The following is a 20,284-nucleotide window of genomic DNA, read 5'->3' as shown; positions in this document are numbered from 1 at the left end:
GTCAAGTAAAAGTAAAGATATCAAATGAAAAAATCTACAAACCTACTAAAGTATTAAATCACCTGTTAAAATGTACTTAAAGATTAAAAAGTAAACATTTTGAGATCTAATGAAGCTTCAAATGTGGTGATTTTGATAAAGATTTGTGCAGAAACAGCTGTGTTTTTTTTTTGTTTTTGTTTTTTTTTTTAAATTTGCTCAAATTACAAACATGATAAAAAAAAAATTAACCCTTAGCTTTTTCAGCAGGTTTCAATCATAAAAAATACTTTCACTTTTCAGTCCAGTTAAAAAATGTAGTGGAGCAGAAAGTACAGATACTCCTCTCAAATGTAGCGAAGTAAAAGTAAGAAGTACCCACCTAAAAAAACTCAGATACTTAAATTTTACACTTGCACTACTTAACAGTACTTTACTATTTTTACTTGGTTACGTTTCACCACTGTTTATTTGTACTTACATTTTGTTATTTAATCCAAACTCTGTGGTGATACGAAAGGTTTTTATTCTGCACTCTTCTGTTTTAAAGGTAATTTTATGATGATTATTTGTGAGTATTTATGTTTTGATTTGTGTGACTTTAGTCTTTATTATTCTGTAAAGCACTTTGAATTACTTTGTGTACGAACTGTGCTGTACAAATAAACTTTCCTTGCTTTGCCTACGTCATTTGTCTTGCCACAGCTGCCCTGGGTCAGTCTGATGGAAGTCTGATTGTCGCAGTTCATATACAGTATTACGTAGCGTAGTTTGTTTGTTAGCGCTATGTTAATCTGCCTGGGGAAAAGTCCGAGCATGTTTCCATTGTGCAGTGAACATCTGTGTGATACTGGTCATGTGGTCAGTGTGAAAACGTCCTTCCTTTGTCAGCGTCCGACAGGAAAAGAGCAGGAAGAGAGTTATCGGACACATACAGCTGACGAACAGACCTTCCACGTGGGCCAATACTCACAAATACATGTAAATAAAGGACTGGAAAAAGTGGTATTTTTACAGAATTATCACCTCTTTGAATTTGGTGACTGTCCATTTGAATCATTTTAATAATTTGCGAGATTTTCCAGGGTTTGAAGCCAAATGGCAAAGAAAACCACCTCAAATTGCGAATGGGTTCGTACAAATCGGAAAAGCAGGGGTAGCAGCAATAAGCGCATAATTAAGGCAGGCTTTCAAGTAATCAAATGTTTGCCAGATCTGTAGTTATTGCCAGACGAGCTATTAGCACTGTACCAATCTTGGACTGAGTATCTAAACTGTAGGAGGAAACAGGGTAATGTAGTGCATCAGTGAAAGAGAGAGCTTTACTGACAGTCCAAATATAAAAAAAAAAAAGCTTAAAATGGTAATTGTAAAATCTGTTGCATACAAATCTACAATTTTTTTCTTTTTTTACATTTATATAAGCTAACTTTTGTAATAGAAACAATAATAATACATAAACATAACTGTAGAGGCCAAGTGACCCTGTGCCACAAAGCCACTAGGTTTTAAATATTTTTGGTCGTGTTTCATTCCAAAAAGTGAGCTCAAAACAAAAAAAACGCACTTCAAATGGCCTTTATTTCCATGCATTTCCTTAATACGCTCAAAAAACTGTTCCTCCTCACGTACGCAACACCTGCTGCGCTAACTCCCCTTTAAGAGGCACAGGTGAGGCACAGGTGAGGCCCAGGTGTGTCCAAACATGTAACAGTGACACCTAGAGGCTGGAGGTACAGTTTGGCTGCTACAATAACATAACACAACATTAAAGAATATCAGTGGTGGAAGGAAAAAAAGTGCAAAAAAGTACTGAACTTGAGTCGAATTTTTAGGTATCTGTACTTTACTTTAAACTCCACTACATTTTTTAACTGAGCTGAAAAGTAAAAAGTACTTTTCATATGATTTGACGGGTTTGTGGCAACATCTTGACTAAAATTTTTGAGTTCAAGCTTTGGCTTTAAGAAAACAAAAATAAATACACAAAATTCATGAGAAAAATTAAGAAATGGACTCATATCACTGCTGTTGACCAAAATATGTTAAATTTTTGAATCAATATCACTGCATTTAACACTAATAAATAAAATAATAACTACATAATAAAAATTATAATAATAATAATAATAAAAAATAATAATAAAATAATTAACAACACTTCTGTAAAATAGATTTACTTTTTTACTCTTAAAGTACATTTTTAAACAGATACTAAGTCAATTTTTCATGTGATACTTTTACTTGAGCAACTTTTTGCCTCGGTATCTGTACTTTTACTTAAGTAACAAAACTGAGTACTTCATCCATCACTTATCAGTATTTACCTCGGGTTTCAGAGTGACAAAAAATTAGGACCGTTAACTTTGAACGATCAAAAGTCCTCAAAATGGAGTCTGTGATATATATAATGTGATTAACTCATAACAGAGATTGGATAGTGGCTTCTAACCTCTTTCTTGCCATGTGCTTTTCTGTTGTACTCTAAAACACCTCTGTACAACCAAAACTTCTGCACAAATCAGCCACACCTCCTCCTCCCCCTCCCTCCCTCACTCACTCACTCACCCAGTCCGTGCAGCGCCCCCACGTGTGAGATCATGAAGTTGCTGATGCTGTGATTGGCCAGCGAGTCGGCCATGCTGCTGAGAGCCGACGCCCCCGCGGCTGTGCCAATCAGATACTCCAGAATCAGGTTCCAGCCGATGAAGAAGGCCACGCACTCGCCCACGGTCACGTAGCTGTAAGTGTAGGCCGACCCGGTGGTTTTAGGCACGCGGACGCCAAACTCTGCATAACACACGCCTACACAAGACATATAGGAAGTAACATTAGTAAAAGGTACTGCAAAACTTAAAGGGCACATATTACACTGTTTTCTGATCTGTTATAATGTTGTTTCCTCATCAAAAACATACCCAGTGTTGTGTTCCGTTTCATTCACATATATTTAACACACAAATCCTGCATATCTCTACAAAACTAAAGGTAAAAGGTTGCTGTTAACTTGTAAATAAAGTATGCAAATATTTCCTTTTTAAATTAACCAAGAATCTCAAATAAGCTCTGTACATTATTCTGATTTATGTCTACATTTTCAGCTATTTTTACACATAAAAAGTCCCTAAAAATCAGAATCAGAAGACTTTTACTGCCATTGTCAGTGAACACAACTCACAAACTCAGAACTTTTTTTAGTGATAAGTGCAAAAAAAAAAGAAAACATGATAAAATTATGGGATCCTTGGAATATTTTTTTCTTAAATTTGCATCAGTTATCTACAAGAAAGATTTTAAATAATGGGTTTTTGAGTTACCTTCCAGTGTAGGCTGTATTTGTGTTTTTATAGATGTCCTATGAGTGCCCCGTCTGTTCAAATATAACTCACTCTGATGAAAACATGCTTAATAAATGACTAACAGAGAATGGACAAAGATGTTATATTGAAAGCATCTTGAGTTGTTTTAACCTGTTGAACACAAAGTACACAGGTCTTTTAGGATGGAAATCAGGAGGACTGCATTTTACAGAAGAAATATCCATCTTGTTGTATAACTGAAAGCCAAGTTCTGATCCTTTATGGCTAGAAAAACTATTACAAAAAAGTTTTAGTCTTATATTTTTACATATCATACACAAATTTGGCAACTAAATTAAAGTACAACTGCCTGGGATCCAGAATACACATTTGTGAGTAAATCTGCCTGGTTTCAGCTGGGCGTGATTGACAGATGGATTAGCCAATCAGAGACATGCATGGTCTGTCCATATCAAAACAAATATGGCATCAAAATCAATGACTGAAGCATTAAACTCTGTTAATCTGAGGTGAGAGAAATGTAATTTTATTTAAAACGATAAGTGACCAATGAGCTCCTTCGTTTCACATGTGTCACAGGAAAAATTGAATCTGATTTGCAAGGTTATCTTCTGGCACGAGATGCAACTAACTGGTTGATTGTTGGGGTTCTGGAATACACACTTCTTCAATACTTTACGAAGATGTGAGTCTGGTCACTGGTGAATCTGTGAATTAGTCCATATCAAAACAAATATGGCAGCGGAGTCGATGAGCGAACCGCTAAACTCTGTTAATCTGAGGTGAGAGAAATGTCATTCTATTCAAAATAATAAGTGACCAATGAGCTCCTTCGTTTCACATGCGTCACAGGACAAAAAAATATCACACTGCACATTAGATTCTGGCTCGAGACACAATGGAGAGTGCGGGGACCAAACTGATATCCCTCTGTGTAAAAAATACAGAGGGATATCCGAAGATCTGAAGATTCTGACCCGAACGTCGCAGGTTCGAGTCCAACCATCGACGTGGAACCAACAATAAACGCACAGCAGCTGGGACTACTCTGGTTGTCTGTATAACTGTATAATTGTCTGTAGAATTAAAAAAAGATATAAAATAATCAGACATTTTTTAGTCCCAAGTCATTTTTCACCCCAAAAGATTTCCTATTGATAAAAACCATGCAGACACAATTAGTTCACAAACGACTCCTACACTGTAACTCAAAATGGTGGACAGATTACATCACATTACATCATTCTTACCCGACAGTATGGAGGCCACAGCTGCGATTATAAAGGACACTATGACCCCAGGCCCGGCCATCTCCTTGGCGACCAACCCCGACACCACGTACATGCCCGTGCCCACGCAGCTGCCCACCCCCAGAGACACCAGGTCCACCGTCGACAGCACCCGCGCCAGCTTTGTCCCGTGAGCGCCTGTGCCGGACATCGCCGAATCCAACATGGACTCCACCGGTTTGGTCCTCAGAATCCGGGATGTGAAAGTGTTCCAGGTCGACCTCCATTGTATCCTCCGTGGGTCCAGTTTTCCGACCAGACCGCTCATGTTGGAAAAATGTCTAGAGTCCCTATGAAAGTCACTGAATAGGCTTCCACAGATGGTATAAGATGATACGGGGTTTCCTTAGAGGCTGGGAAAATTATTATCCAAACAGAAGATCGGATTCACTACGTCTGCATCCGTTTTCAGAGTGATGTTCTCTCACTTTTTCCAGACACGGGAAAGAAGAACGTCATCTGGAAAACAAATACAAAGAGATATTATGTTATTAAAAAGTCCATTAAGGGTAACACCAACAGCCCTACTATTGAAATCCGTCATAAATGAGCTGAAAGGGTCAAATATTCTTAAAAAAACATAAAAATCAACATTTAAAGATGATCTATTGTCGCTCTATAGTTATAATCTATGACACTCATGAATCATTATGCTGTAAATTCCACATTTTAAATTGCAATATTCATCTAAAACGACTAAAAGAAACAAGTCTGCTGACATCCGCAGTAGAAAACTGTGGTGTCCAATGGGAGCTGACGTCACTGTAAATGTAAACACAACAAAGAGCAGTACAGATGTGGACTCCTCCTATAGATAGCAGCAGATTCATCACTGATTAAATAAAATTGGAGAACGAAGTAAGTACAGAGCAGTCGGCGTGTGCATATGGCGATGAAAACAGAAGTTGATGGGCAATATGGTGTCTTGAAAATAAACAAATCACTCCAAATATAACTTCCGGTGGGTAAATGTTGGGGGAAAACAACGATAACATGGTTAAAAGCTCTAAAAAAAAAGTCAAATTTTGCAGAATAGGTCTGTTTTAATGGAGTTTTATGACAGTTTCTTATTGTAGAATAGATTATATACTCAATTATGAGTTAACAATATTGACAAAAATGAAAAACTTCAACAGAATCCAACAGAAATGTGAATAGTGATTAGTTGAGGAAGTACAAAATGGAAAAAGACGAAAAAAACTGAATACAAACATGCCAAAACAAAACATTTAAAAGATGACAGCATATTTGTTTTTGTTATTTTGGCAGCAATTTGAGGTTTGTTTGGTTTTTTTATACATAAACTGTCCGGTGAAGGTGCTAAAATTCATGCAGACACACTCAAAAAGTTGTAAAAATAAAGCTTTTTATTTCATCTTTTTGGCCAACACATCCAACCCAGAAAAGGTGCAACACTTTTAAATAGTCTACCGAGTTGGACTAAACCAGACAGGAAACACCACAACTAACTACACAGAATTACAGCTTAGTAATTAACCACAACTAAATTAACTCAAGCTTTATTTAACTGTTCTTGAAATGTTGCACTACATTAAATAATAGCAGCTGGCTTGGTCCATCACATAAACTAGCTAGCAGCATTCACAATATTATTCCCTCTACTGATTTGATTTTGCACACTCCTAAAACTATATGACACAACCGCGTGGACAATATTTCACCTTTAAACTTCATCCATATTTGATCCAAAGCCGAGCAGTGAAGATGCATGACACGGTGAACCACAATGGGCCTGTTCTCCAAAGAGGAAGCGCCTAATTAGTGCCGTTTCCATGGCAGCAGAAGTCATTAGAACTGTCCAAGGATCCCGCTGCATTGTGCGTCTCTGCGTGAGAGCGAGTAGGAGAGGTGCAGAGACTCTCCCAATGCATCACGGGATTCTCCAGCTCTGCGTACGTCCTATCTACAGCTCTAATTTAATACAAAGGTGTGAGAAAAAAATATTGATTCTGAAATGTGGGCTGTGAGACTAAGCACAATCAAACTGTTGTTATTTAGGTGCTACAAAGGTTAGCAGGTTTTCTACAATGCCGAGGATCGAAACTGGAACCTTCTTGCGGTGAGGCGAGAGTGCTAGCCGCTGGCAGGTAGGGCATCTGGCATAAACCTGGCAAATCAACTCACAACACTTTTAACATGGCAATTTTAGCATCAATTATTTAGGCTCAGGCAAGGGCTGTCCAAACTACGGCCCAGGGGCTAAATGCGGCCCTCAGACCATTTTTTGCCGGCCGTCATGCCTCCTCCTAAACTGACCCCATTGATCAGGAAGTATTTTTTACTACAAATTGAAGCAATTCTACCTCTATAATCTAAATAACATCACTTTGCGTCGTGACTCAGACCTAAAAATAATCTTCCAAGTCTTATTAAAGGTAGAATGTCTCTGTCAAACCTGTGTTAAATGCAACGTTTGACTCCCTGTATCGACGCTGTTTTGTGGTCCTCCGCTTCAAATATGTTTCAGTATGCATCCCTCAGTGAAAAAAGTTTGGACACTCCTGACTTAGGCAAAAGGAAATGTGAAGAAGCCGAACTAACCGTGAAACAGTGGCTAATACGCATAATAAACAATGCTATTTTTATGTTTTATTTTTATTTATAGGCAACATTTTGAGGACATTTCGTTGTCTGTGTAATCCCTCAGTCGTCCAGGTATGACCCGTAGTAAAACAAAAAAGGGAGGAGCTAAAAACAACGAAATAGTCGTGTTAGCTTCAGTGTCGTTAGCTCTTTCCTTCAGACGGATATAAGGCAGAGTCCAGCAGTAATCTGACCAGAACTGAAGAAACGCCTTGAAACGCCTGTCAACTGGACATTTCACTTTATTTTTTTTATATTAATTGCTATGACAACCGTGCTAATTTGTCATCACTCAAACCCATAAGTCTCAAAGTTATGGTTATACAGTGGTCCCTCGTTTATCGCGGGGGTCACGTTCTAAAAATAACCCACAAAAGGCGAAATCCGCAAAGTATCAGCTTTATTTTTTACAATTATTATATGTTTTAAGGCTGTAAAACCCCTCACCACACACTTTATACACTTTTCTCACACAGGCATTAACATTTTCACACGATATAGCGAAGGACAACTGTGTATAGACATGATACGTCCATGACCCATGAGCTAAAATTCATTACCGTCTCCTCCCAGTCCTGGAAAATGTATAAAAAGATAATACAATAAAGCCAAAGTGCACAGCATAATCAGAGAAATATCCACTTTAGACAGCTGTGGCATATTATTCTGCTGGGAGAGGTACAGTTAAGTGGAGAGCTATTATGGTCTCATTGTAGCGGGGCCTTTATCAGTTCAGCTCTGCACAATGAACGCTCCCAGTGTCTATTTTAAATCTGATCAAACACAAATGTATTCTAAAGATGGCTGCTGTTTTTTCAGCCACTCGGACCAAAAGTGCACACCTCAATTTGTAAACAGTATTTGTCTAGAATGTCCTTTTCCAGCTGTGGATGCCCCAAATGCTGCAGAAATAGCAAAGAAAGATGGTTCGCTTATAGACAACTGGGTATAACTTGGATTACTAGCGAAAAGTGTTTTGTTTTTTTGTTTTTTTTCTCCAGATCTGCAGTTGATTTTGCAGTGATCACTACATATGAGAAATGAATACTATTCTTTGACACCTAGTATTCACATCCATGGACTATATGGACATTTCAACCTGGATTTTAATACTAAGGAACAGACTCAATACCGATTCCGATACCACAATACACTTAAAATCGTGGTACTTTCTTTTATATTATCGTGTTTTCTTATATCTTTGGGCGTATACGAGTCTATGTGTCTTATACTTGTTCTGATAGCTTCAGGAAAGGTTCATTTCTGTCCTGTGAATGTGACTTTTTTGCATCGATACTTGTTCAAATGAGTATCTAGTTTCGATTCTAGTTTTAGTATCTATTAGTATGAGATTTTCAACACTTTAAAAGCGTGGACATGTAAAATAACATATCAGGGCTCTTCTAGGTTTGCAAATCGGTAAAAAGTTTTATCATTTAATGCAATATGCTCTACAAGGGAATAACAAAATATTTGGTTCAAGTGCGTAATCGTGGAGATACAACATATAAAAAAGAAAGTAGCTAAGTTTGCCATTAGCTTAATTGTTCTGATTGTGATAGAAAGTTGAAAGTAATAAGCAGATAATTAAAATGCTAGGCCTTGTCGCTGTGTTGAGATAAACCAATTAAAATAAATGCATTTTTGTCCATTGAGCTGCTCCGGGATTTAGCACAGACGACGACGGAACTGAAAACACCGTAATGAAAGTTGTATTGATTTTTCACCTATTAACGCAAAGCAGCGTGTCCTTGGTGCACAGGGAACTTTGGTCACAAATGTTCCCAATACAAAGATTTCTAGATTTAATTAACCTTTAAGCAGCAAATACATGTATTTATAGCACGCATATGGATTTTCTTTATTCAATATTTTGTACTAATGCGAGACAAGGGGCAGTGTTTTATGTTTATGTGAGGCAGGGGTCTGTAACCACGATCTAAAGAGCCACAAGCGGCGCTTTAAAGCCTCGAGTGCGGCTCTTTGCATTTTGAGAAAACATTTTTGGGTATATTTTATTTGTTTGTAGCATACCAAAAAGTATTTATTTTACAGATTTATTTTTTTTTTTTTTTATTCTTTTCTATTCATCTGAGCAAATCCCATGAATAAAATTGGAAAGAATAATGTTAATTTTGTAAATATTACACATAAAATGCACCAGAATAGAGGAAATTACATAGAATTTGCTCAAAACTCTAAGATTATTATAATACAAAACTTCAGAACATTTGTGTCATTGCTTAGAAAAACGTTAAAAACTTTATCTACATATCTCCACACAGACAAGCAGGTGGAGCCACAAGGTCACGTGAATTAATACTGTAACATGGAACATTTACAGCAAATTGTGAATTTATAATCATTTAAATAAAGTTGTACTGAATTAAACTGAATTCAGAAAACAATATCACCATTGTGGAGACAAGCATGAGGTGACAGACGTCCCCATTGACCCGGGACAGTCCCAGTTTTGAGCTTTGTGTCCCCTGTCCCAGCTGATTTATCCAAAACCAGTGATTTGTCCCAGTTTTATACAAGAAATGTCCAAGGTGTCCCTATTTTTGACCAATTTGATAACTGCTAGGAGTAAATGGGGGGAATATTCTGTCATTTGTTGAGCTAAAATACAGAAAACTGCTTGGAAATGATCATAAGTGTGTGTCCCAGTTCTTCATTTTGAAAATCTGGTCCCCATAGACAAACAGGTTTTAGTTACATAGACTATACACCTTATACAAACTGTGCAGTCTTGCCAAATGTTCCCATTCAAAAAGTGGATTTGATTCAATTGTTAAATCCTGTAGACCTAAGTTTAAGCATCCTCGTCTTTGTGAGTGAACGTGTCATGTTTTTTAATCACAAATGAAGTCTAACTCTGAGGAAATACCAAAATTACACGCTGCACTTGCCTCTTTGCACTGGCTGCTTCTGTGAATGGGCTGCAGTGATTATAATGACAGGTTTTCCTGGAGGAGCAGTTACTTTGGAGAGGGCTCTCGTCTTGATGGAGCAAAATGAAAGTGGAGAATTCCCTCTCCACAGAACGGTCTCTAAATTGGCTTTTATTCTCAGAGGTGGAGCGATATAGTGCAGCTATCAGGGACTTATCTGGGGGCGACTGAACTTCACTGTTTATGTGGCCTGTTTGACACTGACACTGACACTGACACTGCATCTGGCTGCGCTTTTCTTTTTACTAGATTGAAGGTTTTGACACATGAATATAGAAATAAATAGTATGAAAATGTGAGATTTGGGAGAGATTCTTAATGAGACAGTTCACGATTCTGTATGATAATGGGTTACATAGACAAAGAAACATATACATTTATTATATTTATTTATTTTTTGATTATTTTATATGAAATTCAAAGACCTTGTGGCTTGATAATAGATGGAGCATTTAGCCCTGAACTACTAAATCTCTGTTTTGCCTCTGGTCTCATCTTCACACTTTATTTTAGTCCTAAAGTTTGGGTCTAGTCCAGGTTTAATCCAAGTTTAGTTCTAATTCTGATGTGATGACAGAGATGTTGGGTTGTTTTTGGGGGTTTTTTCAGACCAAGGTAAAGTTTGTTTTCACACCTGACACAAATGTAATGTCATATACGAAATGCCCTGCGTGTCTTACAATAAAACATACATTCGGAAAGCAATCAGTACAAGGAAATAGAAATATAGGACAGATTATGAGAAGGAAACAGCGAAGGCGTCCACACGAGCATCAGAAAGTAGGACAGGAGCAACTCAAATCAGCCATTTTTGACCACTGCAAAAGACAGAACCACATTATGGGCTGAGACGGAGCAAACATCATTGAGACAGAGGACAACAAACATCGTCCCTGGATTAAAGAGGCAATAAAAATACAGAAACATGACCACAGGACTTTAAACCGGGACAAAGGGCCTTTTTGCTCTCACGTACTCACTGGGATACTGTTGTGAAGAAGTCAGACTGCAGAGGGCGCCAAAACCTGTCCTAGATTATCCAAAATTAAGCTTTAAGTCATGTTATAATGTTGTTACCTCCTCAAAAACACACCTGGAGTTGTGTTTGTTTCATTCACACATGTTTGAGCGACCCTGCATTATTAGTCTGCACATCTCCGAAGCTCAAAACGCTCTGTTCCACCTTGTGATGTCATGAAGCGGTAGTTTTCAAGTTAACAGCTCCTTTTACCTTTTATTCCGTCGAGATTTGCAATTCCAGATCTGAAAAAATCCATATGATTCTAGTGAAGGTGTGTGAGTTTAGAGACGCAGTGGAGCACTTCCTGTATTACCACACGATGACATCACAAGGTGGAACAGGGTGTTTTCAGTTTGAGAGAAGAACTCAGCCTAAATATGCAGAGTTTGTGTGTTAAACATGTGTGAATGAAACAAAACACAACTCCAGATATATTTGTAATAAGAAAACAGTATAACAGGATCAGAAAACTTCAAGAATACACAACTTTTGCCATAACACAAAAAAACTAAAGCATCAACTGTTTTGCTAAAGCCGTATTTCACAAACACTGATTTATCCACCTGTCAAATCAGCCTGGCCCTGATCGGAGACACCATCCTTTTCCGTTGTCCGTTTTATGGCTTCTAAAAATGACAAAAAACCTGATCCAAACATCTGTTACATTTTAATATCCTAGAGTTGTATTGACAGTAACCAGCACCTGCCCCGTCTGTTTAAACACAGTTAGATCAACACAAGATAGAGGCACAAAAGGAGCAGGTGCACACACTGCTCCTGGCGACTGTCCATCACACTTTGGACTATTCTCTTTGGTTTACATGCACGCGTGTAAATAGATACGCAGCATTAGACCAGGTTATATAAACATTAACATTCTAACAAAGCAGATTACATACATGGATTGACTTTGTGGTACAGACTGGGTAAGGATTTCACGGGTTTTGTTTCTGAAATATACAGTGTGGTGTCAGCTTTTTCAACTCTACTCATTTAATAACGTTAGCTTTTTTGATTGTAATCAGTTGAGATGCATATCAACTTCAGTCGATATCCTGGTTGAACTTATTGATGTAATACAGGGCCGGTTCAGCTTATAAACCAGACTGAGCAGCTGCTTAGGGCCCGCCACCACCAGAGGGCCTCCAAGAGCACATACATTTATATTGAAAATAATGTAATGTATCAAGTTTTATTGTGCACGAGGCTTCTGTGTTTACAGCACCCTAAATATCCCTCTAAAACAATTATATTTGTTTTATCTAAAATAGTAAAATATCTGCTGCTGCTACATTTGTTTTTGAGTCAGGCAGAGGTGAGGGCAGCTCTGTGTTTACACCGGAGCAAGGACCCGACATAATGTAAATTTAAGCCACTGTCGCAACTGGAACACATTAAAATCCACCAGAAATGGAGAAAAATTGTCTAGAATTTGAATTTGCCCTCCTTATATGTTTGTGTTCTGTTCTTGTGACTGTGGTAGTTGTGACATTCTGGATGTTTTCAGTCTGATGTTGTTCAGATAAACACAAACACAACTGGTCAAAGTGATGAGAGCAGAGTCAGAATGTGTCAAATGTGAATCACTAATAGCTGAACCAGGAGGGGGCCCCAGAGACAAACTCAGCTTAGGGCCCCTGAAAGCTGGGACCGGCCCTGCTGTAATAAGACTATTTACTCGTCGCTGGCCCAGAAAGTCTCATAATGTTTGAAGTTTTAGTTATACAAAGTTGATCTGTAGTTATGTTAGAAATAAATAGCAGCTACATAACACATTTAGATCAGTTTTATCTTATTTTATTTTTGGAAATCAAAATAAATGCTGTTTTCAGTCGCTGGTATCGGTTGATATCGGGAATCAGCAAATACTTAAAGCTACAATATAAGAGTTGGTATAGGAACTGAAAAGGCATCTCCAGTAATTTGTGCAATAATTAGTGTAGCTATAATAAAATAAGAGATTTAGGGGATAATTATGACAATTTAAGAGGCAGATGGGAGCTGAGAAAATATAACAAAATGTCTCTGAGTATTAGAAAATGCTTATGTTTAATTTAGCTGGTGAAATAATATAATATAGACCGTCATATAAAAAAGAATTATGTAAAATTATGTAATATACAAGAATGAAAGTGATGTCAATAATCATAATAATCAAATCTGTCCATGTGAGTTCCTGATACACAGAGGTAGCGTATTATCTTTTGTCCTTTTTCAACACGGTTTGATTCTTGTAAGTTTCAACTTCCGTCCATTTTGTGTCGTGTTGGTAACAGCATGTGGCAAAATCACTGGTTTCAAGAGAAATTGTAAAAGCATTGAGCCACATCTCCCATCACTGCAGTGTTCTACCTCTGCAAATCAAAAAAAAAAAAAAAAACACTCTCCAATTCCAGTTCTTTCAAACTTCTTCAATTATTCAGTATTGTAGAAATGCATTTTTGAAAGATGATATTACCAAAAATGCTCTGCCTCAGATGAACGAGGAAACATTTGGACAAAAAAATGATATGGCATTACTGCTTTATCTCTCCCGGAGCCGTGTTGGGGAATAATAATCCTTTTCCCAGTATTTGTCTTTGTGGACAAACTGTATCTGTTCTGTCAGAGCGAAAATGGCAGAGGATCAATAGTGAAATCTCTGTCATTGTGATTATGGAGAAGCCGAGCCTGCAGCCGCGCCGCAGACCAGTGATCTATCCTCGTGTCTAACCAGCCGCGACTTTGGCCGTCTCCATTTTGTGAATGGATGGATGGAAAAAGTAGTTTGTACATTAAGGCAGTACAAATGAAAGACTTCAGTACAGATGAGTGGCCCTGGCCTTAGTTTGAAAGCTTAAGGGCCGAGGCAGTGCAGCCATAAGGATCGTGATTATCAAGTAGATTTATGAGTTATAATACCAAAGAAATGTGTAAAACTGTATTAAATATAATAATCAAATCTTTTCATGTTACGTATATTCTGTATATTTGGTTTTGAATGTTGTTGGGGTTTTTTTCCTCCATTTATTTGAGCAAAATCTGTCTTTTCCCGGTACAGATATATATATATATATATATATATATATATATATATATATATATATATATATATATATATATTTTAAGACAGGGGTGGATTTAAAACATTTTCTTCTTCCCACTCCTTTTCAAGCTTAAAAAAATAAAAAAATAAAAAAAAGTTGATATTTAAATAATAATAAAATTAATAATAATAATAATAAATAAAGTTAAATAAAAATTTTAAAAAGTGTATTATAATATAATGTATTATAATATTCCTTGGGTTCATTAATCTGCTCGAAATAAATAAATTAAATTAAAATGAAAGCCACTCTTGAGGTAAAAAAAAAAAAAAAAAACATCCACTGCACACTGTCTGAATTTCATTAGAAAGTGTTTCATTATCCGCTAAACAGGAAGCGGGCATTAGCATGCTAGTTGTTGTTCGCTTTACCGCCACTGCAAAACTCTGCACTGGTCTGTGCGAGTTGTGAAAAGCACTTATAAAGTCATTGTGGTGAATAATGAGGATGTTCAGAGTGCATAAGGTGAGGAATAAAGTTCAATAAATCAATATCAATATCATCAATAAAGTTTTCTGGATTTGAATCTGAATCTGACAGGTTTGGACCACTGCAAATCATGTTTTTAAATCCAAAAAGGACAAAAAACATCACATCAGGAGTGACATACTTAAATTATAGTCCATCGACAGGTTAATATTCAATTGTATTTCCCCAACAAAACTAGTACTTCAGAAGTTTACATTTGACTCCTTTATGTACTTGTCTAACTACCACGCTCTAGTTTAATACAATCCCACTGGTATCATTGTGTTTGAAGCAAAGACGCACCGGGAAAAATAATATGAGTAACACCTCCAACACTCGCTCAGGCAGACGACAGGTTACATAACCAACAAAGCACATATCGTGTTTGAAGTAAACGCTCTCAAAAAATCATTGTTTTGGGAGTAGCTCATTTTTAAATGTTCTATATTACACAAAATTCACTATTGAGAGATTTCTGTCATGTTATAATGTTGATACTTTCTTAAAAATAGACCTGGAGTTGTGTTTTGTTTCATTCACACTTTATTATTAGTCTGTCTACATCTCCAAAGCTCAAGATGCTCTGTTCCACCTTGTGATGTCATGAAGTGGTGTTTTTCAAGTTAGCAGCTCCTTTTACCTTTAGTTCAGTAGAGATAAGCAATTCCAGGACTGAAATTATCCAAATGATTCTAGAAACAAAGGTGTATGGAGTTTAAAAACACAATGGAGCTCTTCCTGTATTACTGCATGACATCACAAGGTGGAACAAAGGGTTTTCAGCCTAAACATGAAGAGTTTGTGTGTTAAATGTGTGAACGAAACAAAAAAACACAACTCCAGGTCTGTTTGTGATGAGGAAACATTATAAAATAAATTCAAAGGAACTGCAGTTGCGACAAAAGACGACAAAGGAGGAACAGGTGATACAATTCAAATCCTTCTCCATCTAATTTGAATTAAAATTAAAAAAAAAAACTAGCAAATGATCCAAATACCTGATGTTATAACGACAACAAGCGTTCAATTGTTCATAATTACACCAAACAGTTCCCATCTGTTTTAATTGTTTACACAGAGCTCCAATGTGTCGTAGTTTCCCAAAATACCACGGAAACAATTCAATAGACTAAAGTCATCCGTCGAGCTGCAGTCGCTCCTCTCACTCCACTCCTCTGAGACTGATGAAGATGAGAGAGAGGAAGGCCTGCCTCGAGGAGAATACGGTATCATCGCCGTCTCATTAGTCACACTTTAAGTATCAGTGTCTCCGCTTCAGAATGTCCCTTAAAACACGAACAGAAAAACCAGGACACTGTGTTGTAAACTGGCACCAACTGTCACTGCTTTGGTTCAGATCTGACCCTTTTACTCATCTGGAAAAAGTTATGTAAGAGTTTAAATGGCAGTGGGATATTCTCATGGAGAGGTTAATGCTTCGTAGTCTGGAATGATCCACAGTAGGGCATTATTTACTCGCTATCAGAATAGTTTGAGTGACCCAGATAAATTGGAAAATGGCGAAAGGTCACAATTTGATACAGCGCTTTTCCACTTTTAAGACACTTTCAGACGCGTTTTACATCAAGGAACCACTCACTCATTCATGCACCAGTGTACACAGACACTGAGGGCGAGGTGGGTTAAGTGTCTTGCCCAAGGACACAACAGCATTCATCTGCGGGACCTGTTTACGCACCAAAGCAAAGAAAAAGCTGCAGCTCATCTACGCTTTGCATTCATGAGGCGTGCTCCCATTGTCAAGAAAACACAGACAACGCCAAGTCCGATAGTTTGGATTTGAGGGAGGCAGTGTGTACGCAAAAGTCCGAGGAACGAACGAAAATAACAGAACACTTTGTGAATTCTAAGTCTGGACCTTGGTGCAGTCCTACGTTAGTTTATGATCCAGTTTGGAGCTCTGCGATTGAAAAGTGGAACGTCAGGGATCAAGTCTGGTTCCTTTCATTCAGTTAGGTTTAGTTTTTATTATTTTAAAGGAGGGAAATATCTACTTTTTTGATTAGACCTGTCACAATCACAAATTTTAAAGCACGAATATCACGTCAAACGATAATACTGAAACTACTTTATGCCATTAAGATTTAAATAATGCAAGATAATCCCTGTAAACCTTTTTAAAATAGACCGTGTTATTAAAAGACATGAGCTGCAACATGTAAATAGCAGAATGTACCAATAATGAGCCATAAAAGGGACTTATTCACTTCTCTACAGCTCAAATCTTGTCGTTTTACAATAAAAACATGCAAAAATGTTTAGTCTATAAAAAGGTATGCATTTCCAGTCCTCATTATTGTCATTACGGTTTCTTTCTTAGTGCAAAGAAGCAAAAATAAGTCACTGACCTCATCAAAACGTTTAGCACCGCTTAGCTACACCTTGTTGCATCCCAAAGCCTGTATCGTACCTCTGATTTCTACAATATGAGTAACAAAAGCGGCGTCTCTCTCTCCCTGTGTCTTTGTGTAACCAGCCGTATCAATGACATCTCTGCGTGAGGCCTGGAGCTACGAGACAACAAGGTCACTTTACCCGCACACACACACACACTCTGTCCTCTCCCTCTGCACTAACGAAAGGTCTGCAGGGGGACCACAAGCAGAGAGCCAACGCTAGAGCCGGGCCGTCCATGTGCTGTGTATTCTGGTCACACACTGCTCACACTTTAGGGCTGGAGTCGATGAAAGAAATTTACTTCAAAATTTAGCGTTTACCAAAATATTTAGTCAAGCTACAGCAGAGGCGTCAAACACATTTTCACCGAGGGTTACATCACCAAAATGGTCACTCTCAAAGGGCCACATGTAACGTAAATAAACCACTTTTTAAAATTTTTCATTAACTGTCTCTGTATTTATTTCTTATTCGAGTTACAAATATTACATATACATTTCCATAGATGTAAAAAATATGGCTGTATAACTGAATCTCCTGATAAACTGACATTTTAAGACAATCACACCTTTTAATTTATCTTGTTGTGGGACACATAAAATGATGTGGGGCGGCCACATTTAGCCCACTCATCCAACTATATGGATAAAAATACGAAAAAAAACAAAAACAAACGCTATAAGTTAAACATTTGCAAGGAAAGGGACCAAGCTAATAATAAAGATGCATGTTTCTATCTCCCCTTAAAGCAGTGGTTCTCAAATAGTGGGGCATGCCCCCCTGGGGGGGGCACGGTGAGATACCGGGGGGGCGCGTATGACTCCACGTATGACACTGTAGTACTGTACGCAGCGCGCGCACAGCAAAGAGCAGGAGAGAGCAAACAGATTGCGACACAGGGCAGTGAACAAGAAACACTTTTGCTAAAGAGACACTATGGAAAACATTTTATCAGGGATGAAAAAAAGGCGGAGATAGACGGAGGTAAAGTCACCCGAAAAATAAGACGAGGAGGAGTCTGATGAAGAGTATTTAGCACTTGGCTTCACCGTGACTCCGGTGGGACACGTGGACAGACCGGTGTCTGCTGTGGCAGTGGACAGTATGAAGCCAAATAAGTTAAGACCCCACCTCATTACACCTCAGTCACGCTGATAAGACGCTGGAGTTTTTTCAGCGTAAACGTGCCAAATATTAACAACAATCATCCACTTTGTAAATGTCACTTAAAGCAGCAAGCACTGAGCATCATGTAAGGTGGTGTACCAAATTGCTAAATTACTTGTTTTAATTTTGATATTTATTTAATTTTAATGTATTATTTTGATATTTATTTAATTTAAATTTATTTATTTGATGTTAATTTCATTTTATTTTTTAATTTGATATTTAATTAAATTTCATATCATTCATATTCATTTCATTTATTTTATTTTTTCGGGGGGGGGGGGGGGTGGCGAAATTTTTTCTTCTTTATAGGGGGGGCATGATAGAAAATAATTGAGAAGCACTGCCTTAAAGGTTCTGAGAGAATACAGTTTAGACTAAGCACATAGCAACCAATGATGTTTAAGTCGAGAGCAAGATTCAAACCGTCAACCTTCAGATCAGTGGACAAAAACTCCAACTAAGCTACTGCCGCTCTGCAGAATAAAGCCGTACAGCCCAGTCAAAAACGTGCAACCCATTTCAGGCCACACACACACTACTACAGGACGCTAATGTTATGCCCCATTTATCACTACAAGTATTGATCCATTTTGTTCTGCTTTGTGTTTCTCGTAACATCATGTTTTTGTCCTTTGAAACATCAGAAATTTCAGTTGTTTTCTTTGCAAACTTAAATTATCACCATGATACAGCCATGATCGCTGCATTTGACCCGCCTTTAACCAGCCTGTGAAGAGCAGTAAACTGGGTTATCTTATTATCTGCAGGCTCGGTCAATTGTGTATCTCGATGCCAGATCCTGGAGCTAAACCTGATCGGGAATCGAACCTTGAATCTTCTTCAGCAAGGCAAAAGAACCGATAACACATTTTTTTCTTCGTCTATATCAAATCTCTATTAATCTATAAAGAAAAGCAGATATTTCTTGCTTTTAGATTGCAATATTCCTTGTTTTTTTTTTACATTTCCACCAAATTATGAGCAGTGGTGGTGCAGCCCAAGTTGAAATCAGGTTAAAAATACGTTTCTCTTCTCGATTTTTGTCTTCCTGTTTATGGCCGACATTCGCGGGACTTTTGACCAAAAAAAACATCAAATATTGCGTTTTTTCTATGACAACAATGCTAATATTTCATCACTTCAACACTCATGGATACACTGACCAGGTTTAGAGGTCGATCCCCTTACATCTGTGAATGGCAAAGAATAACAAATGAAATCCATCCTCTGTACAATACGAAGCTATTAGCATCTATGCGCAGAAACCAATGCTAAATGACCAAGAAGACAATGGAATAAGATTAGCGCGTATGAGAGGTTGTGATTGTATTAGCCTTCAAGCCTGCGCTGCCTCATTGACGTCAGCGCTGAACCACATCTGATACAGGGAAAGGTGAAGGCCTATTCAAAGCAAAGCGCTGTCTGTCTGTGCGAACGCTGCAGTGACAAATCGTGAATGGGATGAAGCTGACATGGCAAATTGTATATTACAGTCACAATGTCAAAGGGAAGTGATATTAAAAGTGTTATATTACGCAAAAATGGATACTAGAATGTTGTTATCGCCTCAAAAACGTGCTCCGACTCGAGTTTTCTTTTGTTTCATTCACACATGTTTGACTAACTCTTTATTATGTCTGTCCCCATCTCCAAAGCTCAAAATGCTCTGTTGCAACTTGTGATGTCATGAAGCGGTAGTTTTCAAGCTAACGGGTAAATAATAGAGTACTATGAGCCCTTTAAAGTCCGTGTAAATATCAAGTTATTTGTGTTTCCTAATTGGCAGCAGACAGCGCCCGTTCGGTGTTACATTTCATTATTGACAGGACATACAATAGGAGCATGCTAAACCCTTGTTAGCCATTGTGTAAGCCTGTAGCGTACAAAGAGATAGTGTATAAACAAAGGATTTTAAGCATTTTAAGACATGATGCCAGTAAATGTACTTGTATATTTAGTTTACGATGAATACTTG

General features: G+C 37.7%; 1 protein-coding gene across 1 annotated transcript in view; it reads right to left on the bottom strand.

Moving 5' to 3' along the window:
* The window catches only part of slc7a14a (solute carrier family 7 member 14a), a 47,507-nt gene that overhangs the window by 21,603 nt on the left and 5,620 nt on the right, over positions 1–20,284 (bottom strand). The window contains exons 2-3 of the mRNA XM_033988252.2: positions 4,550–5,047; positions 2,548–2,784 (exon numbers count right to left, since the gene is read on the bottom strand). Of these exons, the coding sequence (XP_033844143.1) occupies positions 2,548–2,784; positions 4,550–4,856 (544 nt within the window). The 5' untranslated portion in view covers positions 4,857–5,047. The remainder of the gene's footprint in view (positions 1–2,547; positions 2,785–4,549; positions 5,048–20,284) is intronic.

Source organism: Periophthalmus magnuspinnatus, chromosome 22, assembly GCF_009829125.3.
Source record: "Periophthalmus magnuspinnatus isolate fPerMag1 chromosome 22, fPerMag1.2.pri, whole genome shotgun sequence".
Classification (NCBI taxonomy): domain Eukaryota; kingdom Metazoa; phylum Chordata; class Actinopteri; order Gobiiformes; family Gobiidae; genus Periophthalmus; species Periophthalmus magnuspinnatus.
The sequence above is the reverse complement of the archived record's forward strand: the minus strand, read 5'-3'. Positions and strand labels throughout refer to the sequence as shown.